This window comes from Falco rusticolus, chromosome 2 (genome assembly GCF_015220075.1).
Source record: "Falco rusticolus isolate bFalRus1 chromosome 2, bFalRus1.pri, whole genome shotgun sequence".
Classification (NCBI taxonomy): Eukaryota; Metazoa; Chordata; class Aves; order Falconiformes; family Falconidae; genus Falco; species Falco rusticolus.
Window position 1 is genome coordinate 2711536 of NC_051188.1, and position 25763 is coordinate 2737298.

The 25763-nt window shown below is 44.6% G+C and overlaps 1 protein-coding gene and 1 long non-coding RNA gene across 5 annotated transcripts in view; one reads left to right on the plus strand and one right to left on the minus strand.

Annotated features, from left to right (window-relative positions):
* Nucleotides 1-1456: 1456 nt before the first annotated feature.
* On the minus strand, nucleotides 1457-9578 carry LOC119142801. Of its 4 annotated transcripts, XR_005102422.1 has the most exons (4): nucleotides 9363-9576; nucleotides 5185-5869; nucleotides 5038-5085; nucleotides 1457-3732 (listed from the first exon to the last, which is right to left on the minus strand). It is a non-coding gene; the product is annotated as an uncharacterized LOC119142801 (long non-coding RNA). The 4 variants fall into 4 exon arrangements; XR_005102421.1 differs by having other exon boundaries at nucleotides 5038-5869; nucleotides 9363-9578; XR_005102420.1 differs by having other exon boundaries at nucleotides 1457-5085; nucleotides 9363-9575.
* A 238-nt stretch (nucleotides 9579-9816) lies between these two features.
* LOC119142773 overlaps nucleotides 9817-25763 on the plus strand; it is a 30910-nt gene continuing 14963 nt past the window's right edge. The window contains 11 exon segments of the mRNA XM_037376137.1: nucleotides 9817-10105; nucleotides 11643-11724; nucleotides 12046-12226; nucleotides 14807-14963; nucleotides 15386-15483; nucleotides 15486-15574; nucleotides 15997-16104; nucleotides 18115-18205; nucleotides 20384-20641; nucleotides 21557-21787; nucleotides 25571-25668. Coding sequence (XP_037232034.1) covers nucleotides 12178-12226; nucleotides 14807-14963; nucleotides 15386-15483; nucleotides 15486-15574; nucleotides 15997-16104; nucleotides 18115-18205; nucleotides 20384-20641; nucleotides 21557-21787; nucleotides 25571-25668 — 1179 coding nt within the window. The 5' untranslated portion in view covers nucleotides 9817-10105; nucleotides 11643-11724; nucleotides 12046-12177.

The window sequence follows — 25763 nt, forward strand, 5'->3', positions numbered from 1 at the left end:
TAAGGTCGCCCACCTAGTGGATGAAGGAAAGGCGGTGGATGTAGTTTTTCTGGATTTTAGTAAGGCTTTTGATACTGCCCTTCACAGTATCCTTCTGGCCAAGTTGTCCAACTGTGAGATGAGCAAGTACGTGGTGTGCTGGGTTGAGAACCGGCTGAATGGCAGCACTCAAAGGGCTGTAGGGAAAAGGGTTATATCTGGCTGGTGATCAGTCACCAGTGGTGTTCCTCAGGGCTTAATGCTAGGGCCAGGTCTGTTCAGTATTTTTACCTATGATCTGTACGCAGGAGTGGAATGCACCATTAGTGTGTCTGCTGATTCTGAACTGGGAGGTGCTGTTGACTCTCTTGAGAGACATAAGGAATTGCAGAGGGATCTAGGTAGACTGGAGCATTGGGCAATCATCAATGGCATGAAATTTAACAAAACCAAAAGCTGTAGTCTGCCCCTGGGGTGGAGTAATGCCAGGCAGAAGTACAAACTGGGAGAGGAGTGGCTTGAGAGCAGCCCTGCAGGTAGGCACCTGGCGGTGCTGGCTGGCAGCAGGCTCAGTATGAGGCAGCAGTGTGCCCTGCCAGCAGAGAGGGCAACCTCCGTCCTGGGGGGCATCAAACACAGCATAATCAGTCGGCCAAGAGAGGGGGTTGTCCCACTGTATTTAGCGATGGTGCGGCCTCACCTTGAGTACAATGTGCAGTCCTGGGCCCCACAATTTAAGGACATTAAGGTACTTGAATGCATACAGAGGAGGGCAACAAAGCTGATGAAGGGGCTGGAAGGAATGTCCTATGAGGAACAGCTAAGGGCTCTGGGTTTGTCTAGTTTGGAGAAAAAGAGGCTCAGGGGCAACTTCATTGCTCTTTACAGCTTCCTGAGGAGGGAATGTGGAGACGGAGGTGCCGATTCTTCCCCCTGGTGTCCAGGGACTGGGCATGTGGGAATGGTTCAAAGCTGTGTCAGGGGAGGTTTAGACTGGACATTAGGAAGCATTTCTTCATAGGAATGGTGGTCAACAGTGGAACAGGCTTACCAAAGAGGTGGTTGATGCCCCACTCCTGTCAGTGTTTATGAGGCATTCGTACAATGCCCTTAATGCCTTAAAGCTTTAACTTTTGGTCAGCCCTGAAGTGGTCAGGCAGTTGGACTAGATGATTGTTGTAGGCCCCTTCCAAGTGGAAATATTCTGTTCTAATACAGAATAAGAATAGTTATTTTCTGGTTTAATTACTGTCAACGGTGAAAGACTCTTCTTAGAACTTTCCCAGGTCTGTTCCACCCAGTGTCCAGATCTGCACACAGACAACATATCCAACATCACTCACCTAAGAAACACTGGGAAGTGCAGTGGCTTTAGCATCCTCTGCCACAGCCATGTGACTGAACGAACAATATGCAGCTTCTAGAACCCTGTAATTCTGAGAAACGTTATCCCTCACATTACACATAACTACAGGTCTTCTGTGGTATGCTTACTATAGATTCTTTATTTCTCAAACAAAGAAGCAAAATACAAGGTGTTAAGTGTCACAGAAAATTAACACAACTCACAGCACTTGCTTCGTGCTTGAGTGATTTTGTGCATCACAGGTTTTATGTTCTCACTCACATTGTATCTTGTAGCCTTGGAGGCTGAAGTCCAGAGCCCACTGTGCTGCAAACTCACTATTTGTTGTAAAAATGCCATCTACAAATGTCATCTTCCCTTCTCGTGTAAACGATGAAAGAGCCACATAAATTCTTTCAAATGCTGCACTTGAAATCCTCAGAACATGCTACGTGGGCTTACAGTAACAGAATAAAGTAGGTAAGAAAATTCTGCATTTGTGATGGGAAGAAGAAAGAGAAGAATGAAACCAAGGCAGACAGAAAAGGTTACTTCTTGTTCCTTTCCTGTGGGAGGAAGCAGAGAGCTCTAACAAAGAATGAACTGAAAGTAGCAGGAGGAAAGAGTTTAAGGAATGAGCTAAAAGAGGCTAAAGGAACCTGAAATTGAGGATAAGGGATTAAGTAAAACTTTGAACCTTCCCATTTTAAACTAGGAAGATGGCAAAATGAGAGTGAGAGGAAAGGCAGTGAAGTGGCAGAATTCAGACCGTTTATGGGAGTTTGCTAACACCAGTGCAGCAGGTGAAAGAGACTCCAGGAGTATGTAAAGGCTGAGGACTTTCAGGATAGAGCTTGTAATGGAAGAGAAGGGGAAAATGAATCAAGGGTAGAGGACAACAGAGCATGAACAGAATTAGCCAATGGAGGAAAGCAAGTGATGAATGTGAGCAGAAGAGAAAATACCAGAAATCAAAAGAAGAGAGAAAAGCTGGCAGGGTGGACCCGGTGACAGCAACACTGAAAAGCTGAACACAGCACTGCTCTGAAGAGGAAGAGAGGAAAGGAAGCAGGGTAGGTGAAGAGGCAGCAATGGAAAAGCATTCTTCCCCCTCAGCCTGACCCAATTCAAACAACATGATCCATCGGGAGTTTTGACCTTGAGAAATGTCAAATAAAGGCATCAAAGTCTCTGAAGGACTCAGGACATAGAGAGGCCATGAAGATGCCAGGGACAGATGCATTTTTTACAGAGGGCATTTCAGAAACAGCAGCAGAAGGCAAGGCGATGTTAAAATTAGCTACATGACCTGGTGAGTAAGCAGAAAAGATGGAAGGAAACATTGATCGAACGAAGGGGGAGGGAAGGAATTAGCAGCTCTTATAAGAGGGATGCAGGATTTAGATTTATACTTTCAACATGAAAGCAAAAACAAGGCACAGAAAGGATCTAGCAAAGGTAATGTGAACCATTAACAGATAAGGGTAACAAGATGGAGAATTAGCATCAGGAAGACAGGAGGAATAAAAAAATATGAATCGCACCTAAATGAGAACCCTCCCTCAAAGCATCTGAAAAATGCTGGGCAGATAATTTTCACACCAGGACCCCAAAGTGCTGGACTGTACCAGGCTACCCTGGAAGAAAAGAGCATGATTGCAAAGCATAAAAATGAAGACAAGAACATCTTCCATGTGGTTGCCACACTCCCTGCTAGGTTATGGACAGCAGTAGCCTGAGTTCTACATTAGTCCTTCGGACAGGTTAGAAAGACAAGCCCGGAGTGCCGTTCTCCACAGTACAATGTCACCTCAAGCAGAGCTGAGAGATGGGACAAAGGTGAGAAAAGCCTGTTGTGCTTCAATTCCATTTCTAAGTGGTGTTTGCTTTACTGTAGTGCTCTGAGACTGGCAGAGGGAGTCCTGTCCTCTTGGGAAGAGCTCCATTCTGCATCTTACTTAGAATTGGTCTTGTCATCCAACAAGGACCCCTTTCCCATGGGGTGAGAACATGCTCCATTCCTGCAGTCATTCTCACTGCAATAGACTGGACTGGGACTGCACTGCTCACCAACTCCTGCAACTGCAAGCAGCACAGCTGCTCTGCACTGATGGGAGATAATTAAAACCTTCCTTGGTATTGCTTTCTCCCCTCAGAACGGAAAGTGCCTCCCTCTCCATTATGAAACCCATTCCCAGCCCAGAACAAAGGGTAGAAGCTTCTGGCAAGCACAGATCTCACCACAAGAAAGCAGGGGCCAGCACAATTTCTATTGTTTCCTTCCTTGCCATCTTTGTGTGGGGCCTCAAAGTGATGACATAGTGGCTCAGATGCTATAAACAAGGCCAAGTTCATTGACCAGAGACTCCCTGAAGACTGGCTAGATGTCTGTGTTAGGTTATGAGTTCCTGCAAGCAGAGAAAACAGCAGGGTGAAGCTGAGAGAATGGGAAGTTGCAGAACTGGGTGTCGGGACACTGGAGAGATACATTCCCTTTGCTAGTCCTGTTCATCTGAGCTTCCTAGGAAGAAATTGGTGATGTGATTCTGATTTTAACATCATGTGGATGGGGAATTCTAATTGGGGAAAGCAGCACTATGTCTGCTGGCAAACATGGCAATTTCATTGAAACATCAGGAAATTGGTAAGAAATAATGTCACCTGCCAGCAGAACGCAGAAGGCATCACATACCTGGGACCCTGACAAAATTTACTCATGGTCTAAATACAGATTGGACATTATTTTCTGAAAGTCCTGTTGTGGTTCCATACTGGTTAATTTTACAACCATTTTAAAACTGAAGAGACCCTGTGCCTTCAATCCCTGAATATAGCGGAGACCTCAAACCAGAACTCAACTTGTAACCAGAATGGGTTTGAAATGCTGATCCCAGAACACAGATGTTATGCCAGTAATCATTATACTAATAAAATATACATATGTAGTACTAATCCTTTTTTGCAGTTGGACTAGATGATTGTTGTAGGTCCCTTCCAACTGAGCTATTCTACTCTATTCTAATTATATTGTCCCTTTTATATACTCTTCCAAATACCTTTTGGCATAGCTATTTTATCAGAGAATGAACTCATATTCTATTGGTCATGTAATGCAATCAATTACGCCTTCAATTCCTGCTTTCCAGGACACAGCTGCCAATCTGTAACCATGAACTGCTCTGTGGGACTCTCCTAGAAACAACCCTGCTGGCTTACAATCATCCATTATAAAATACAGCAACAGTTTAAGTCAAAAGTGGATGAATTACTGCTCAGTATTTAATCATGTACTTCTTCAAGTAATACTGACAAATGCCTTACAGAAATCCCTTCTCGATCTCTGATGTACTAAAATTCCTTTTTTCTTTTTTTCCTTATGCTTTCCCCCTTGGAGGTATGAAGTTTGGTCTTATCCCCATTTTACAGACAGGCAATTGAGACAGATTTGAGGAGGAAACCATATAAGAGCCAGATTTTTGAAGGCTTTCAAGTCACCAAAGAAATCATGAAACAGCCAATTTTTGCATTTGGAGAGAAGAAAAAGACAGGGTCTTTATCTCTAAAATACAAAGGGAGCTCTGAGAGACTTGAGTCTTCTGGTTTAAGCAGCTGGGGGAGCAGCACCTCCATACAACAGGCCCCTAAACACAGGCAGAAATGTTACTTTTGAAACTTCCCTCAGTGGAAGTTAAAGGTTCCTATCTTGCTCGTACCTCTTGAAAAAAATCCACACTGGACAATGACTCAGATTGGAGTGTAACCTGTTCAAAGAGAAAAGGCAAACTGAGACAGTGTGACAAGGCCTTTGAAGTACTTTGAAGTACTAACACACGTGTGCAATACAGCATAAAGGGACATACCAGTTTATCAGAAGTATCATGGGTGCTTTACCCCAGTCCATGTTTATTCACAAAATGTAGAGAATCACTGAATGTAAATGCAACAGATACACTTGGTAACGTGTTAATTAAAATGGGGAAAGTGGCAGGTAGTACAGGAGCTCTGTGGCGAGTAAGGAGATGAAGAGTGCCTCCCGCCACACAAATGAAAGGCAGAGTGGGGGTTGGTATCACTTGATGTGAAGTGTATGAGCATCCTCCTGCAAGGAGAAGACTTCAATACTTTTTTTTAAAAGCTCTGGTAGTTTTTCAGAAAGAGTTGGTCATAGCAGTGCCTAAGGTCAAGCTCTTGTCCTTTAACATGGAATGGGCAACATCATTTAATGAAGTTCTGAATTATTAACAAGGAGATTTTAAAAGACCCCAGCATTACATGGGAATAAAACAGGGAAGCAAACCTCCCAGGATATCAACATATCTCCACTGATGGTATTCCAGACGTATAATTATCTTACTTAGAAATGTATATTGGTTGTATAGTTAATGACAAACATCACTTCCTCTTACAATGTGTGGTCAACCCTTCCACTATTTTGCCCAGGGCTGATACTGTATGAAGTGTCCAACAATTTCACAAGACACGTCATTTTCATCCCACAAGTATCAGTGCACTGGCAATTCCCCAAGATCCTTTGGTCCATGATCTCTGCAAAACAAAAACAAAAGAAAAACATTCTTTGTCCTCACATCTCCCCAGCTGGTTCTTTTCACCCTCCCTGTTGATTCACAAATCAAAGTCCATTGTAGTACTGGTGCAAATATTATTATCCAGGCTAGTATTTAAGCCATATCCTTACCTCAGTTCCCTCTTCTCTACCGTACAGTCTCTACAAGGCAATAAAACAAACTACTTCTTTTATCTTTTAAAAGTCCTCACAACTGTTTCCTGCACTTTGTAACTTCTGTGACAAGACACAGGATGCTTGTTTCTTCTCTCCACTTCCAACATCACTGCCATTAGTATCCAAGGATATCTTCTAAACTTCATTTCCATCACTTTTTTGGAAGAAGACATTCCACTGAACACCAAAGAATAAGAAAATCACAATATCTTCTTTCACCGTGATGGATTTTTTTGGGAGATGTATACGTTCCTAACAATGACTAGGAAGTTGGTTCATGTGATTGCATTCTAAGTGTTTAAAGTCAGGTTGGACAGTGCTTTAAGCAACCGGGTCTAGTGGAAGGTGTCCCTGCCCATGGATTGGGGGTTGGAACTAGATGGTCCCTTCCAACCCAAACCATTCTGTGATTCTGTGGTTGTACTTGCTTTGTTAATCACAGCCTGTTTGATGACACAGATGTACTTTTATCAAGTAATTAGGTTGTAGACTCAAGACTTTTTTGTGCTTCTTGGACTGATAACTTACATTGTTTATCTCTACATTTTGCTGCACTGGCCTTAGCCTGACAAGGCCGTGCCCTGTCACTGAGACCTCACTGTGGTATTACATTACAATAAAATGATTGAGATCTGAGACTCATACTATATGTTCTCCTGGATCCAATTCTTACCACGTTGTCCTAGACTGGCAGATGAATCTGGCCTCTGTTCTTGCAGCGATTGGGAGCAACGGGACAATATCAGTAATATTTTGGTCAGCAGTTTTTAACACAGTCCTACTGTTTAGCACACCACAGATCTGTAACCTTCTTCTCATTTCTAGAACCAGGTGCAAGCTGATACAGAGCCTGTGCTGCAACTGATAACCTTGAGCATACACCCAAGTGGCTAAGAAAGCAGAACAGGTAAGGGAAAATGATTGAAGTAGATCAGAAGCACAGATTTTGTGTTACTGAGTCAGCCAATGGAAAGACCCAGACTTCTTTGGCCCACCTTGAATTGAAGCTAGAGTCTTGATACTGTGGATACAGAGCACCCTTCTGTGGGAACAATACCTCCCATTTTATGTCTTCTCTCATTTAGTGGTACTGGCATCTCACCTTCCATGCTGGGTAGCCTGGCTGTTCTCTCTCTGAAGCACTCCCTGTTATTCATTTGGGGTTCTCTGACGTCAGCTCTGAGGTCAGGCAGGCAGGGCCACGCCTGTCCCTTGCCCGATCCCAAAGACAAAAGACTATAGATAGCTGCTGCAGCAAATGCTTTTCATTATGTACTCCCCTCTACTCAGACCGCCTGCCCAGTTGGGGGTGGGAGCAGCATGGGGCCCCTAGATGCCTGTGCTGCTCTGCTATGTGTTTTCTGTTATTTGGGGTGAGTTGTGCATTCCTCACAAGCTTTGAATGTCGTGCAGAGCCCCAGGGGAATCCTCAGAGGAGTGGGAGGAGAGACCAGGCAGGGGAAGGTTGCCCATGCACACCAGGGAAGAGGCATCTCCTCCCCCATGTCAGCCTGTGAAGATGTCCAAACCAGAGGGAAGTGCCAGGTCTATGACAGCATACCCGCTGCACACCGCATCCATCCCCTCTCAGAAATGGATTTAAAAGCTTTCTACTTCCCACTAGCAGAACTTTCTTAGCTAGCCTTAGTCTGGCAAAACAGACCAAGAAGTGATAAATCTGTCTACTTGCACACTTGGGAGTCAGTGCCTGAAAGGCAAATGAAAAATTTTAGATTAAGACTAATTGTGACTCAAGAAGAAATGGATACAAATTGGCCATTAATATATGCAACAAGAAATCCTGGCCATTAATACATGCAACAAGAAATCTGGAGGAGATTTCTAGCTATTGCAGCAATCAGGCTCCAAAACATCATTCCAAGGACATAGAAGCAAAAATCCCATCTGCTTCTAAACCAGAGCCTGATAAAATTGTGATTACAGGATTTTGTATCTGTGACAGCTAGGGATCGGACACACAGGCCCAAGAATGGCTGCATACCATGTTCTCATCCTTTACCAAGGAAATCTGATACAGAGACTCCCTTCCTGGAGCACACATGTGGTGTCTTGTACTAAGGACAGGAAAGTAACCTCCCCCCACCCCACCCCCAACTGTTCTGGTCTCTGTTCTAGTGTTAAACCAAGATGTCCAGCTCATGTTTCAGTGTCTGCTCACAGAGTCTGCACAGAAGATTGTTATGTATATAGAAATGTAGGACTGGAAAGGACTTCCTGGGATGGCTGGATGCAGTGAGTTCAGTGGCCACTCCTCAACTTGCTGCCATGTGTTTCGTTCCATCATAATCCTCAGGATGCTAGTGTAACTGGAAATCCTGCAGGATCTGAAGTGCCGGCAAGATGGGCTAGCATGCCCTGTAAGTCTTAACCTGTAACTAAATCAAAACATCATTTCCAGATCCCAGAAATGTGACAAGATGGACAAACGATGAACTAGGAAAAGGGAAACCTGGAGGTTTCCCCTAGCTAGGAAAAGGGCACCTGGAGGAAAAGGAAGCCTTGATCTCTGCAGAAACTGTGCACACATCGAGAACACAAATAGAACTATAGGAGCTATCATAGTGTAATGTGTCCTGCACTATAACTGCAGCAGGTAGGACTGCCTACCTCAGGCATGCCAGGAGTCACCTAAAAGGCAACATGAATCAAGTACACCTCAGAGAAAAAAAATCATGTGACTGTTGATAAAATGCTAGCACTGGGCTGAGGATTGAATTTTATGGGTCCCAGTTAGAAATACGCATACTGACCATTCTCCATAAAAGTGGCATTCTGAGACTAACTTATTGAATGCACAATATACTAATTTGTGGCTTACAAGATGCATAGAGACACCGAATAGGGCAGTAACCGTAGTACTCGTGACTCATCTTACATAGCTCAGGCTGCTATGGCTCCTCTACAACTGCTAATACAAAGCCTAAAGAGAAATAGCATGAAACCACTTCCAAGCACAGACACCCTCATGGCCCTGCCTGTCTGGCCGCGGCACTTACAGCTTGTCCACCCTCGAGAAGCCGTGTCCCCAACAGCCACCCAGCGCCAGCCCCGCTCCAACTGGCCGCACAGGGAGCGGAGCATGTGCACAACGCCTGGGGGTGCCGCTGCGCCGGGCTCTGCCCTCCGCCCCGGGAGCCCCGCGCCTTCCCCCCAGGAGGCCCGCACCCTGCCGCGGAGAGCCCCGCACGTTGTCCCCAGGAGCTCCGCATCCTGACCCTGGCGCCCCGCACCCTGTCCCGGGGAGCTCCGCCCTTCTCCCCCCGCCCCTCCGCTTACCGCGCAGAGGCTGCCCGTTGCCGTGGCGACGTGCCCTGGGACCCCTCGCGCTCGCGGGTCCGCCGGGAGGGGGACGGCCAGGCCGGGCCGGGCCGCCGGGGCCCGGGATCCCACGCGCGGGCGGCCGGTCCAGGCCAGTCGCCCCGCGGAGCGGAACCGGCATTCGGAGGCGGGGCGGGGACGGGCGGCGGGCGGAGCGCGGCGGGCCCGCCAGGGGGCGCGCGCCACCGGCAGCTCCCCGCCCCCGACGCCCCGCGGGCGGGCGCCGCGTCACCGGCTGCGCCCGAGCGTCAGAGCGCGGCGCCGCGCGTACGATGGGCCGCGGGCGGCCGGGCGGCCCGTGCCCCGCTGCCGTGAGTGATCCCCGGGCGGGCCCCTCCGTAGGCGGGGTCCCGGCCCGGGTGGCGGGGCCTGGCCTGGCTTCGGGGGGCGCGGGGGGAGGTTGGGACGTGAACGGGGCTCGGCGGCGCCGGCGGGAACTGCCCTTCCCTGCGCTCGGAGCCCCCCTGGCGCCGCCTGGCCCCACCGTCCCGCCCCGGCGGGCCCGGGCGCTTCTCGGCCCGCGGTGTCGCCACGGCCTTGCGCCAGCGCCGTGTCCTCCTTGTCCCCCGGCGGGTGCAGGGCGCCAGCGGCAGCAGCGCCCTCAGCAAGTGCTCGGCGGCGGCGCGGGGCTACATCCAGGACCGGTTCCTGCCCCTCCTGGTGGGGCGGCGGCGGCGGCGGCGGGCCCCGCTTGTCCACCGGTGAGGAGCGGGCGCGGCGCGGGGTGCCCGGCTGGCGGCTGCCGGGCCCCGGTGCGGGCGGCCCGCAGCCTCCCCTGCCAGCTGCGGAGGGGCTCCAGCGGCTCCCCAGGCTCCTGGCGCTTCGGTTGGAGGCACAACTCCATGAAATGCGTTTTTAGGACACGGTGACAGAGTGGCAACTTGCCGAGCACTGACTTTCAGTGATGTCACCTTTTTAGACACTTAGTATAATTTTACATGGCTTACGGGCAAAAATTGAAAGCTTTGTCCTGAGTGAAATGTGTCACCGGACTGGTTCCTAATTCCCGTATTCAATGCTGCTGAAAACTGCTTAGGATCTGAATACTAACTTACCGAAAATCTTAGCACATCAGTAGTTTTCTCATTAATTATCAAGAACATTGTAATTTTGGTAAGGTATTTGGTGGCTCAGGGTAACAATATTATCTTTTGAGTCAGTGGTATCTTATCAGTAGGTCTTCTCTGGAGCTTTGCAGGACACAGGCATGAATGTTTTAATGTGTATGTGTGGAGGGTTCTATGCTGATATGGTAGTGGAGTTTACATAATACGAGACTAACGGTTTAATGCAATCAAATGGCTGCCCATCACCAAAGGAGTTTCATTGAGGGGGGCGAAAAAAAAGCAGTATTCGTGCAGAAGCTTGCAGGCCTATGGAAATGAGTGTTGCTCACCAGGGAGCTGAGCCTGTGTGACTTGTTGCATGACATTGGCAAGCCAAACTAAATACTAAATTCATAGAAAGAGTTAAGTATTGCAGTTGTCAACACTGTCATAATGAGTTCTGGGACATCTTAGAATAGCTAGTGAAATCTGTAGCCCTTTTGAGGTGTGGGGACGATAACATGCTTGTTAAAGGGGTTGATAGGAACTGGTAAGCCTGGTGGGGATGTGGTGAAACTAACTAAAAGACAGTGCCAAGGAAAAAGAGGTGCTAGTCTGTGCTGGACTAGGCAAATGGTAAATGCTTTCCAGGAGTTAGACTTACTTAGTTCCATTCATTCAAAAAACAGAGAATGAAAATCCTTCCCTGACTTTGCTTCTCTTCCTTTTTTATTCCCCACTCACTGCATTTGCATGCACCGTCATTCATTCTGATATACCCAATAGCCCCTTGTAAGTAAAGGAGTTAATTTCATATTGTTGTTGGAATCTGATTTGGGGCAGGAACTCTGGCGCTGGCCACCCACATTGCAGAGGAGCATCCTGACTGTACGGATTCATACTTTTTCACCCAGTGGTGGTTGATGTATGCAAAATGGAACAGGTCCAGCTAGGATGACTGCATGTTTTCTCTGGGTTATCCGTAGTCTTGTTGGTTAGTACACTTACTGAATACAGAAGATCTGTATTTATTAACAAGCTCTAGATATGACATGTCATCAGACATCTTGCGGTGCAGTTCTATCGATGTGGGGTTACTGGATAGAGAAAAAAAGGTTTTTGAAATGCAGGATGCCAGTGGTGGAGAAATAGAGTTCCTGGACAGTGATTACAACTGAACTTCTTTCCACAGGCGTTACTACATCCGTGCCCGTGCTGTAGATCACTGTGTTCAAGACTTTCTGCTGAAGACCCAAAGCTACCCTAGGACACAGGTACGTTTTCTCTCTCTGGGTGTACTGGCAGTTTCCATTACATGTGTGAAAAGACTTTTTGGCATCTTGGCACAGCAGTAGCGTACTATTGCATCTGAACAGAATGAACTCAGAGATTTGACCGGCACTACTGTGACTGTCCATTTGTCACTTTGACAGAAATATGTGGGAGGGGGCAGTACCTACACAAAACTCTTCTACCTCTTGCAGGAGATTGCCTGATTTTGTCACTATAGATGATGTTATTGAATATTTTTCACACCTAGATGCTCAGGATGCTGCTAGACATGAGTATAACTTTTTCTGATACTTTATCTGCAGATCCTGTCTTTAGGTGCTGGCTTTGACTCCTTACGCTTCCGTTTGAAGGACGTAGGTCTTCTGCATCACACTGTGGTATACGAGGTGGATTTCCTAAATGTGGCATGCCAAAAAGCTGCTCTGATCAAAAGAATGAAAGAGTTGTCAGCACTGGTGGGAGATACCGGAGGGGAAGGATTAGGTATGGTATTTATGGAAGGTGTTCTGGATACTAAATGTTTAGAAGAAGCAAACATAACTTCAGCCTTTAGAAAGTGAGGTATGATGGTAGAGGAACTACAAAGTTGTAGACAAAAAGCATGGTTTTGCTGAAAATTTTTGGAACAAACAGATAATTTGTAAGCATTGGGAGATGAAAAAAAGATGTGTAGGTGCTGGAATGGATTTGTCGGGAATGGATTATATCAAACCAGGTTCAGTTTCTTTCAGTTACAGTTTCTCAAGTACTGCATCTGGCTTTGGGATCTTTAATACAAAGGCAGTGGCAAACTGCAGCATGTCCAGTGAGAGGTCACAAGAACGATAAAGTGGTGGAGCACGACATAGGAGGGCAGGCTGAGAGAACTGGGTTTGTTCAGCCTTAGGAACTGAGGTGAAGCTTACTGCAGTCTTCAACTGTCTAACAGGAGAGGATGAAAAAGGTGGAGCCAGACTTTTCTTGGAGGCACAAAGCAAACAGTCAAGGGGCAATTGTTGCAAGTTGTAGCAAAGGAAACTTCAGTAATGTGTAATGAAAATGTTTGTTTCTTGGGTTTTTTTCTGCCACATGAGTAGTTAAAAATGGGAACAGATTGCCCAGAAAGGCGGTAGAAACTCCAGCTTTGGACATAGTTAGAGCTTGACTGGACAAAGCCTCCAGCAGCCTGATACAGGTAACTGCTGTGAGCAGGGAGTTGGACTAGATGACCTTCAAAGGCCCCTTTCAACCTAAATTATACTGTGATTTATGGCCTTTATGGGTAGGAGAAAAGGTATGACTCTTGGGTGTATTGACTGTAATAAAACATTAGTTGTTATGTTACCTGCCTTTTTTTTTTTTTTTTTTTCCCCTCTCTAAGGCAGGAGAAAAATGAGCCTTATGAAACTACCATAGAGTGTAAGTAAAGCTGAAAGGATTATTATGCCAGCTAAATACTAAGGGGCAATTCAGTGGAAAAATCGAGGAATGTAAAGTATGGGGTTCACTAGAGATTCCTCTTGCATCTGATTTTCTTGAAGGTGTCTGTTAATGTTCTAGATGATATGCTGTAGAAGGTGAAAATGTAATAAACCAGCAAGAAACAGGGAGAGCTGAATATGGTGGATGAGAGTAGGATTTTGATAAAGTACACGAATGGTCTGGAAAGTCTGGAATGAAATACAGTAGGGACAGTAATGAAATACAGTAGGCTGCTATGCTTAGACTGTAATAATCGGTTTAAATACAGATGGAAGACAGGTGCAGAGCACAAGTCCCTGGCTGCCATGAACAGTTGGATAAGTCTTAGTGAGTAGCTCTTCCATGAGCTTGCTCAGTTTCCTCCTGAATCCATTCTTGTTTTTGTGGTTGGTTTTGAATCCATTCACTGGCAGCATCCTGTAGCAAAGAATTCTGTCTGTACCAATAATCTTCAACTACTTCAGCTGAAAGGCAGGTGTCAAAAGAGTTGGGAATATCCTATTTTCTGTGCCCAGAGGGCAGGAAGCGATGTGTAGATCAGTTAGTTGTCAGAAGAAGTTAATAGGGAACATGGAGATGGGCTTCTAGAGAAGGCTGTTTTGCCTCCAGTAATGAATGCCTTTGAGAAGTGTAATTAACAGTTCTCAGGGCAGGGGTAGTTGTTGGATTGCACTGGTACAGAGACATAGAGTAGGTAATTTCTAAAGGTACTTTACAGTTTGTTTCTGATCTGGTTTTGCTTGAAACAGCTTAACAAGCTATAGCTTATGGAGTACAGAGGTATGGTATTATAATCATAGAATCACAGAATGTCTTGGGTTGCAAGGGTCCTGAAAGACCCCCTGCCACGGTCAGGGACGTCCCCCACCAGCCCAGGCTGCTCCCAGCCCCGTCCAGCCTGGTCTTGAGCCCTGCCAGGGATGGGGCACCCACAGCTGCTCTGGGCAACCTGTTCCAGTGCCTCACCACCGTCACAGGGAAGGATTTCTTCCTTATATCTAATCTAAATCTAATGCTTGCAAATCATAAATTGGAACTTATTTCTGAGAGCGGTGATCTGGAAGACTAGTCCTGGTATTTGCAGGGAGCTAGCATGTGCTGGTTCAGGATTCAATGCAATTTTACAGAAAGAAATCTTTAAAAAACAAACCTCAAAAAACCCTTGAGAATGGTTTTATGGTTGTTAGGCAAACCATTCAAATTCTGTCAAAGCACTGGTACTTAGCTAAACTGAAAGGTCTGTAAAAGAGAGCCCTTCAGATTTGATTCTGAATTATAGTGGCTCTATAAAAATGTTCTTAAAGTAAATATGATAAAGTTTTGTTGGTATACTAAATGTGATAGTTCTGTGAGACATCTGTAGGTGAAATTTGCATTAAGAATAATGGAGTTTTCGATCTGCATTTAATGGATTGCTTCTTGACACTATCCCTTTATGGTTCATTTAGCAATGGGGATTTTCTTGTACATGTCCCAGAGAAATTGAGTTGATGGGCACAGGCTTGTGAGCGATTGCCTGCGGGGCTGATATTCCTGTTTGTCCCTTTTGGTCTCAGTATTGCATCAGCACTGTAGTGAGGCTGGATAATTTTTGTCTCCCAGGAGTCATTACCTTTTCTGGAGGGGACTATAAACTACTGGGAGTGGATTTATCAGAGCTGTCTGAGCTGGAGAGAGCCCTGGAGGAAGCAGGGCTAGACAAAGAAATTCCCACCCTCTTCATAGCAGAGGTGGTGCTCACCTACATGGAAAACAGCAGGTCAGTTGAGTTATCTGCTGTTAACTAGGTGGTAAAATGAAAAGAACAAGCTTCTTTTTATGTACGCCACTCATGGCTGGGAGACCTGCTGTCTTGTAACTAAAGCTTCAGCAATTCTGTGGAAGTCCCAAACAGCTCCTTACTTCATAATTGTGATGGGATAATTGATGTCCATGACATCCTAAAAGGGAGGAAAAATAAGAAAAACCTTGAACATGTGATTTTGAGGTTTTTGTTCTGCTCATCCCCTGAATTCTCTGCACAGATGGGAGAGGAGAGGTTCATAAGTTCCCAGCACAGGATTCTCTTTGGTATATTACCTGTGTCAGGATGCCTTAGTAGCATGCTTTATAGTGTTGCAGGAGGATAGATTTTGTCTGCCCCTCAGTGATTTAATTCCTTGTACACGATCTGCCTGACAGGTCAGATGCCTTGATTCAGTGGGCAGCAGAGCATTTCTCTCAGGCATGCTTTCTGCTGTATGAGCAGATGCACCCAGAGGACCCTTTTGGACGTGTCATGCAGCACATTTCAGCCAGCTGAACTCTGCACTTCATTCTTTGTCAAAGTATCCTGATTGTGAGGCACAGCGGAGGCGCTTTTTTGAAAAGGTAAGTACCTGCAGCTCTAAGGAACACATGAAGCGTGTCTTACCTGGGAAAGATTGTAGCATTAAATAATTTTGGAAGTCATCAGATGTGTCAGTTACGGGTTGAAGAAGACAGGGCCAAGGCTGGGCCACTGCCTTCTCTAGTAGCATGACTAGTCATTTGAAGGTCTTTCCAACCAACTTGCAGTCTGCTTTCTGGTATGGCGTTAAGGCAAGATGGGTTCCTCTGAGGCTTTTGGTATAAATTAAGTTCTTAGGAGCTTTACAGGTAAGAGATCTATTCTTACCAGACTCTGGGCTGCTCTTGTTCCAGCTAGACAGTCTTAAAGGCCCATGCAGGTGTTTAATTTAGGGTCTTTGTTTTCTTGTGCGAAGTGAGTCTATCCTTCCAGAGCTAATAATTTTGAGGGGTTTCTTTTTTAGGGCTGGACTGAGTGCAGCGTCGTGGATATGAATATGTTTTTCACCTGTTGTACTCTGGAAGATGAGCAGCAAAAATTGCAGGCTCTGGAGCCTTTTGATGAATATGAGGTAACTCTTCTTGATTCTGAACACCAGTGACCTGGTTTTGATATGATAAGGTGTCTGCAACTTCTTATGGTCATAGTTCTGTACAAGAGTTGCTGAAGCATAGGTGTTCATGGAGGCAGAAAGGATGTTGAATCAGGCAGTTCATGCAGAGCCTGCAGGAAGCTCCACTTGAAGCTGGGGCAGGTAGCACTGGAAGCAGACTCTTGCTTGTTCCTTCCCCAGTGAGCAGTCTCTTAGGGAGACAGCCTTAGCATAGCAAACTAGCTGGTGGTATAAAAGGTGCTGTTGATGCTAAAAGTTTGCATGGGTTCAAGGGGCAATTATTTTAATGAAAGAGAAGTCTATTGAGGATTACTGAATAATATAAAAATAAACCTGTTGTGAGTTTCCTGACTGCAAATGGTTGGGAGCTGTCCTGGGAGAAGTAGATGCACTCGTCCTGCTCTCCTGTGTTTCTGTAGGCTATTACTGTTTGTCATTGTTGGACTCAGGTTACTAGTTTCAGATGTTTTTGGTCTGATGTTGTGCAGCCATTTTCTATATTAATGACTGAAATTTAACTATGACTCTGTTCTTTGCCGTTTTTACGTTAACTGCTAGCGAAGTTTGCAACTATTTCAAGTGTAGAAGAGAAGTCAAAGATACTGAGTAACTTCAAGATAAAGATCCTGTAGGGCACTTACTAGAAGTTTCCCTTTCAATTTTGTGATTTTCTGTTTATAATTCTCTCTAGAAATCTAACAGCATGCAGTATGAAAACTAAGTTAGCTTGCTTGCATTTATTTTGCCAACATGGAGGATCTGCTCTGCTACATGAATGCAAAATTGATCACTGAAAGATGCTGGCAGATTTGCAAAGTGGTGTAGAAATGCCTGCAAGAATTACTGTAGATCAAGACAATTGCTCATACAGTGAGAAAGAAAAGACATTTTATCATTTTCTTTATAGAGGAGGTTAACACGTACACAAGTCTGAGCTGAAAAACGTGCACAGGAGTAAGATACGTGGTAACAGAGAGCTCTACAATTAGCCTTTGAGGTAAAGTAAGGTCCAGATCTTACTATAAGCAAGCTTGATTGAATTAGGTAAGAAATGTAAAATATACACTTAGTGCTGAGGACAATTAATTTTTAGAATAATTTGTCTAGGGGTAAATAGTGGATTCTTCAATTCTTCAGTATTTACATTAACTTTTGGATATCACTTTTCAAAAGATGCTTTTTACTTTGGTGGATATTTGGGCAGTGATGCTAATATTGTGGGTTTTTGTGCCTTTTAAATTCATATTTATGCCTTCTAATCACATAGTTGGCTGAATATATCCCACCCCATGGGAATGAACATACTAAATTCCCTGATGTCCATAAAAGCCAGGGTGGACCCTAGTGTTGCTCCTGACTACCTGTGCAATCCTTGTGCTTGTGCTTCTGCCTCTGAGGTATTCCAAGGCCAGACTGGAAATCGTATTTATGTATCATTGGCCAGCTGAGACCATATTGCACCTTTGAACGTTTGCAATTTCTTTGGGATCACTTCTGCTCCATGACCTTTAGGAAACCTTAATCCCTCTGGTATACAGCTCTCACTCTTTTCTATGATTAGAACTGGGAAGCATAAAGGGAAGCGGATTCCAAAAAAAGAAAGAAGTTCCTCATGCAACATGTAATTATTCTGTGGAACTCCTTGCTGCAGCAGCTTACAGATGATAAAAGTTTATGTGAGTTCAAAGAGCAACTGAATAGATTAATGGATGGGAAAACCACTGAGGATTGTTCAGTACAAAGACTCAGCTTCTTGCTTAGAAAATCCCTGAGCTGTACATTTTTGAAGATTGAGGTGAGGAAGGTATTGACACACTTGCTCTTTCTCAGATTCAGCTTTAGTCTTCTGATTTTGGCCACCATTGGAAACAGTGCTAGGCTAGGTTTTGATCACCCTGACCGTTCTGAGATCCTTACTATTGCTATAAGATTTTGAGGGGGATTGTTTGTTTTTGGGCTTGGCTGCAGGAATGGCATCTCAAATGTTCCCATTACTTTGTCTTGACTGCGTCAAAGGGGGTGGAACCTTCCTGGACACCATTGTTATCCAGTATGACAGGTACATACTGACTGGTTTTCATAGTATTCTTTTATCTCCTGCAGGCTTCACTGAGAGATTTTAGGAGACAGTAAAACCCTGGAAGGAACAGATGGGATGCTGCCACCTGAGTAGCTTTCTCCATCCTTCTAACAATGGTTCTGCTGTCCATAGTGAGGCCAGGGCCACCTCCTGACTCTAGTGGTTCTGATCAATTTCATTCTTATAGTTCATAGAACCTTCCAGTCTGAACAGCTCTTCTTTCTGTTTATATGTGGGGCCTTCCAGTGCATGGCTGCAATGCCAGTCTACCACGATCCTCCTTCTATTTTTGGTAACCCACAGGCTCTCCTTTTTCAGTTTATTCCTGCTTGCCTCTATACATGGTCCTCTGAGCCGTTCTATCCTTCCAGCTTCCAAAAGGTTGTTATGTTTACTTACTGCGCTATCAAAGTATCGTCCAGCAGAGCACTCAGGAGCATGTCGTGAAGTTTTGTTTTGTTATCCCCTGTGGGTGGAATTGTACATGTAGTATTTCTGTTTCTGAAATGTTTTTAAATCCGTACGTTACTTTTTTTAGGTAGGAGAAAAGTGGTACAGTTAGGGAAAAGCCAAGACCAAGACTGTGTTTCTGTGATTAAAAGGACTTGGCAGCAGTAGCAATCTAAGAAATACCTGCTTTTGGCTGTTTGCTTCCTTTTTGAGGGTGGAAAGCAGAAGGTTATTTTTAAGCTGTTTCACATCACTAGTCTTGTTCGCAGTATAGCACCACAAGTAGATCTGTCTGCAACTGAAAGTCGAAATCCATGTTCTAGGGAGCAGGAAAAACAGCTGGAAAAGGATAAGGCAGGATGACGTTCGTTAACCTAACAAGGCTATTGTGTTGTGTCTTGATTCGATCTGAAAATGTGTAGTGAAATTGAAGCTAAATGGATGTGGGTGTGGTTAAATATATTGTGTGATTGTCACTAGTCCTTATGTTAAAACCTTAAAAGCTCCTAAACGCGCAGGCTCTATCCATAAGTTAAAAAAAATCTGGCATTTGCTTAACTGACATGAGTACAGTGAAGACACTTGATTCATTAGAGACAGGAATAGGGTCTTTTTGCTGTTGACTGTTGTATTCAAAACTAATAGCAGGGGCTTTGAAAGTCTGGTAAAGTATCCATTCTTAGATATTTTTTTACTGGGAATGGCAAAAGGTATGTCTCAAATACCAGTATGTGCCCCCAGCTATCCTATCAAATAGATTTGGGTCCCTCTTCAAGACAGTTGCAAGTACTAAGCCTTCTAACAGAGCACAGTAAGTATATTTTCTGAAACGAAAACACCCATCAGTCTTAAAAAAAATAATCTGTAGAAAGACATGCAAGTCCAAGAAGATGAAATTTTTTATTTCATCAAACAATAGAAAGTCTTGTACTAAGCAGCATTCAGTAGACGTAATTTTTCTGGGTATGGCATACAAAAAAATAGACTGAGAGCTGCTTTTCCCGCACCTCATCATCTCTTACAACATAAGAGTAAGGCACTTGCTTAAAACAAAGAAGACACAAATTTGAAAGTCATTAAAACAATTTGTACAACGTGTAAGTGAGCTAGAGTCTTGTGTTTAAAGCTTGTTTCACACTAAGGGATGTAGTATTTAGAGAGAAAGTATCTAGATAACTGAAAATATTCTCTTATAGTAGGGCTGTTGGAATTAACAGAGATTATTCCTCATGCTTTAGAATTGTATTTCAGTGCTTTTCTGAAGGTAGGATCCAAATCTATCAAGAAACTTTGAAATCCAGCTTCCGGGTCTTTGTCCTTTTTCTGCTGTTCTTTGCTATTCAACTAGCCAAATATTGTCTTCATCAGAAAGGTACTCCCTTTGAAGGTATTGCAGTGATTCCTCTCTTGCTACAGCAGTTTAGGATACTGCAGTCTCTTAATCTTACTTCCACCCCATTAAAGCAATCTCAGAACTGTGTCAGGAGTTGAGGGAGCAGTAAACAGAAGTAAAGTTGGCACAGTGGTAGTTCAAACCATTAAGGCTTTATTTCTAGGGCATGTCAGGTTGTCTGTGTCCCCTGTCAACTTGCTTCACAATTTTTTTTTTTTCTTGAAAAGCTGTACAGACTTGCTCAATCTCTCATTTAAAACGTAGTCCTTGATTCTTGTTTGTGCATAAGTTCTTTGATTCTCTTTGGCTTGCAGTTTCTCATCATGAAGGTTCTGTCAGGATGGCTGGGAGTATCACTGCAGCAGTGTGTGCAATGCACTCTGAAGTTTCTGGCCTGAGATGTTACAGTCACCACTCTGTTCTTATAAAACCCAATGTGGTTCTCACCACTGGAGGCTTTGGGGAGGAGGATGGACAGCACTGCCGTATGAGAAATTTTCATGTGCTAATTAAGCATGCAGGCTACTGGAAAGCTGGCTGTGTGAAAAAGAAAAATCCTGATAAAAAATGGGGTGAGTTCCCATACTGATGCAAGCGTATGGAAGTCGTTTTTGTGCTGACAATGAAATAATGTCTAGTGGAAAAGTGATGTCACAGCATGGTTATGCTGGCAGTCAAAGAGATCTGAAGGTTCTGAATGCTAAGTGCCAGGTCCTGCACTTGGGTCATAACAACTCTGTGCAACACCACAGAGTTGCGGAAGAGTGGGTGGGAAGCTGCCCAGCACAGGAGGAGTGCTGGTCGGCAGCCGGCTGGGCATGAGCCCCCAGTGTGCCCAGGTGGCCACGGTGGCCAGCAGCGCCCTGGCCGGTGTCAGCAGCAGCGTGGCCAGCAGGGCCAGGCAGTGCCTGTCCCCCTGTGCTGGGCCCTGGTGCGGCCGCCCCTCGAGCCCTGGGCTCAGCGTTGGGCCCCTCACCCCCAGACAGACCCGGAGGGGCTGGAGCGTGTCCAGAGCCGGGCAGGGGGCTGGGGAAGGGTCTAGAGTACACGGCTTGTAAGGACTGGCTGAAGGAACTGGGGCTGTTTAGCCTGGAGAAAAGGAGGCTGAGGAGAGGCCTTGCCACTCCCTACGACTACCAGACAGGAGGCTGTAGGCAGGTGGGGGTCGGTCTCTTTTCCCAGGTAGCAAGTGGTAGAATGAAAGGAAAGGGCCTCAGGTTGCACCAGGGGAGGTTTAGGTTGGATATTAGGAAAAAATTATTCCCTGAAAGAGTTGTCAAGCACTGGAACAGGCTACCCAGGGAAGTGGCTGAGTCACCATCCCTGGAGGTATTTAAAAAGCATGTAGACATGGTGCTTAGGGATATGGTTTAGTGATGCAGTTGGACTTGATATTAACGGTCATTTCCAACCTAAATGAATCAATGATTCTATACATTTCATGGGAGAAAGACCAGTGTGACCTGTGATGTTCTGTATCTCCACAGATGAGCAGTTGTACCATACTGTGTCGTGTCTCTCGAACAGCCTGGCCCTGGTGGTAGGAGGACGAACATCCCCAGCGAGTGCAGGCTTGGGAATGTTGTGGCTAAATTTCCCTGAAACCTGTAATGCTTCTGACCTAGGTGATATTACAGTGGACCTTTTAAGTGTGCAGCCTGCTGCTGAACCAGCTGCTTTGCGTTGGAGACACAGTACAACTGAAGTAATGTTCAAAGGTAAAAAGCCTGGAAAGAGTGGAAATGGCTGTAGGTATGCAGAGGTATAGAAATTCCAAATACATGGGGTAGTCCTGTCCAGAGAGTGAGGTCTAAAAGGCAAATTGTCATGATATAACCTTACTTTTTATGTAGTACAGGCTATGCGGTTAATGTTGGTGCATTGTATTCGTTTGAAACAATAGCTTTTTGCTGAACATTTCTGAAAGCATATGATCTTGATAGATTCATCACCACTTTAGAGAATCCAGTTACGTTTTGTAAAGGTTTTGTTCCAGTGGTGATTGTTTTTCCCCTGGGCTTAAAAGAGTCAAGGCTTAAATTTTGTGTGAATGTATTCTTATCGTATCCACCCAGTTCTTGTTGTGCCTTTTTGTTTGTCAAGCCCAGAAGTATATGTGAGAGGCTTTGCTAAATCTGACAAAAGGGACAGACTTGAGTAGTCTCAGCTGAGTTTCCTGAACTGAGCAACTGAACTCCTTGATCCAACAATTTGGCAGGATTTCAATTATCTATACCGTTAATACATGGTCAATTCATTACAGAACCTGTATGACAGATACCTTGTGATAATGACTTTTATTATAGATGAGCTGTAATCTTGTTAGCTTTCTAGATGCAGGGCAGGAATCAAAAAATAGAAATGACTGTATAGTGCTGGAAAAAAAGTTCATAATGCATTTTTTTAAAGTGCTACTATACACTTGCAACTGCAGTTTGGTTGGCTCCGCTCTCACAAACACACCTACCCACAAATTAAAAGACTCATTTCCAGCTGTTCCTGTTTAAGATGCAGGATGTGACCAGACAGGCATACTGACCAGCAACCTGCTTACATGTCACTAGCCCTTTTTATCCTTTTATCCCTCTGTCTTCCTGTGTTCGTACCTCCACAAATCACTGATATCCATCCCTTTTCCTGCCTCTGATTCTCTCTTGAGCACCCCATAAGTCTTACGCAAACCCCAAATCCTCTTTCCCTGCAGTACCCACCTCCAGAGAGTTGCTCCTGTTTGCTCATTTTGATGAGTTTCACAGCTGGTAATGGGGCTGACAGTTCCCCTTGGACAGCTCTGGGAGGAGCTGGGACATATTGTCTGATTCTGTAAGCATGTAATTGGGGTTCTCTTGCCTGCACAACTGCTACTGCTTCTCTGTGCCTCCTCTTGTGTGTGAGGAAATGAGCCTTTTATGGCTTGATTGCTCTCCTGGAAGCAGCTGAGGCAGGATATTATTTGGGTTCTGCCACCTTGTTTTGCCTCTGTGCTCCTCTTTGACTGTGCAGGTGAGCTTTTTAGCATGTAACCTAGCACTGCGAGTGAGTGAGGCTTTGTATAAACAGATGCTTACAAGAAAAGCAAAGTAAATGTTAAGAATTCTTAGTGTTAAAAGAATTGCTAGTAAAGGAACAAAAACCAGAATGGAGAATACTGTTCTGCCATTATGTAAGTCCTAGAATTGCAGAATGGTTTGGGTTGGAAGGGACCATAAAGACCATCCAGTTCCACCCCCCCTGCCATGGCCAGGGACACCTTCCACTAGGCCAGGTCACTCAAAGACCCGTCCAGCCGGGCCTTGAACAGTGCCAGGGATGGAGCATCCACAGCTTCTCGGGGCAACCTGCTCCAGTGTCTCGCCACCCTTATAGTAAAGAATTCCTTACTTACGTCCAATGTAAATCTACCCTCTTTTAGTTTAAAACCGTTACCCTTTGTCCTGTCACTACAGGCCGTGGTAAAAGTCTCTCCCACTCTTTCTTATAAGCCCCCTTTGAATACTGAAAGGCTGCAATAAGGTGTCATTGGAAAGCCTTCTTTTCTTCAGGCTAAACGACCTCAACTCTCAGCCTTTCTTCACGGGAGAGATGCTCCAGCCCTCTAATCATTTTTGTGGCCTCCTCTGGACCCACTCTAAGATGTTCATGTCTGTCTTGTACTGGAGACCCCAGAACTGGATGCAGCGCTCCAGGTGGGGTCTTACTTCCCTGGACCTGCTGGCCACACTTTTTTTTTTTTGTGCAGCCCATGGTACAATTGGCTTTCTGGGCTAAAGGTGCACATTGCTGGCTCGTATTTAATTTTTCATCAAACAGTATCCCCAAGCCCTCCTTTGCAGGACTGCTCTCAATCCATGTATCCTGCAGCCTGTATTGATACTGGCAATTGCCCTGGGCCACATGCAGGACCTTTCTCATGGCCCTGTTAAGCTTCATGAGATCCATATTGTCCTACTTCTTAAGCCTGCCAGTAGAAAAGAAATTAAAAGAAGCTTTGAGATCTCTTCTTGACACTTGAAATATGATGATTTCCTCTTTTGTATGCTGCATTACCCAGTGGTAAGTAGCATTGAAACCTTAGGGACATAATCTGTTCTGGAAGGCTGGGTCTTGGGATCATTTATGGCTGAAGTTATTCATGCTTGATCACACCAGAAAGAAGTTTCAGAACTTCCTCACTGAAGGATAATATTTTTAATTCTGGAGCATTATGGAGCAGGATCCCTAGCTCTTTATCCAGGAGAAGTGCCTCAGACGAAATGTTACTCTTCTAGTAGCAATTGTCAAATATTCAGTAGTTCTGAACAGGTCTAGAATCAAGCCCTGCAATGGCATGCTGAAGGTTTGTTTAGTAAAATATATCGACTGTACGGGGCAAAAACTTCAGCAGTTATTAGCAAGTCAGTGGTGGGTCCTAGTGGAATTCAGGGAGTGAAAGCTGTCCTTTCTTCAACTGTTTCATTCTCCGCTAGCTGGCAGGGAGCTATTGAAGGGGAACACCAGGGGAATTGTTAAGCAGTCATTAGTCTAGTCTGGAGCATACTTTGAATTTGTGGAGCAGTGTTTAATTAACACCGTAATGTAATTTAGAGTTCAGCCTTCTAGTCAAAATTTTATATCAAAGAAGCAACTGCTCAATGGGTAAATAACGTTTTATAAATGATACGTTGGTTTTTGTTTTTGTTGGACTGTATTGCATCATTTTATTTTTGCCCTGATTTTGCTTTGTAGCTGAAGTGACCAACAATTGTGTTATTTGCCCAGTCCGTTACGAAGAAGTAAGCTGACAGTACATAGTGCAGTTAACACACATCCTTGAAAGCTACCAAGAGTACTTTTGCACATTTTGTATCTCCTTTTTGAGGCTTCTCCAGATTAACTCCTACACACTTAAATTACCATTATCTCCCTTTTGCAGGAACAAATAGACATTCTTGTTGCCTTATGAGGATTTATCTGTTTTCTTGGGATAAACACAGATGTCATTGTGGTGCTATGATTTATGTATTTAGGGTTTTCTAGTTTTATTAGTTCTACAGGTGTAATCTTCCCATTGCCTAGTTTTCATTCCTTACGTCCGTTAGGTATATTAAAAAACGTGCTTTCTCCTTTTGGTTTTGAGACTATAGTGTATGATTTCCATTCAGACTTTACATATTCAGAAACTACATAATATAAGTGGATGATAAGGGTCTTCTTAATGACCACAAACATGAAAAATGTTAATAAAAATATTTAGTCTTCCATGTGTCTTATAAAAGGTCTAGATAGAAGAGTAATTCCTGTATCTTTGAAACAATTTCTTGCATTTATTGCTAAAGTCTGGAAATGTTTGTCGGATTGCTATGTCTTAATATAAAGTGTGTAAAACTACTGCCTGACTGCATTAATTTCTGTCTTTGGTTAGCTTTCGTTCTACAGGAAATTTAACCAAAAAATTTAACGAAGTAAATTTTTGCTTTTGTGACGTACCAAATTCTAACTTCTCTTTTCACCTTTTTCCATAGGCAAGAAGTATCTGTTTCTGTATGGTGGCCGCTCTGCTGTGGAGCCTGTGCTAGGTGATTGGTATTTCCTGCACACTCAAGAACTTTTCTGCACTGTGGTAAGAACTTAGGGAGGCCCTGGGGAGTAGAAGTTGCCTTTGCTTCATAGGTGCATGCTGCTGTATTGCAAGCCCAACTAAATCACAGTGGTATT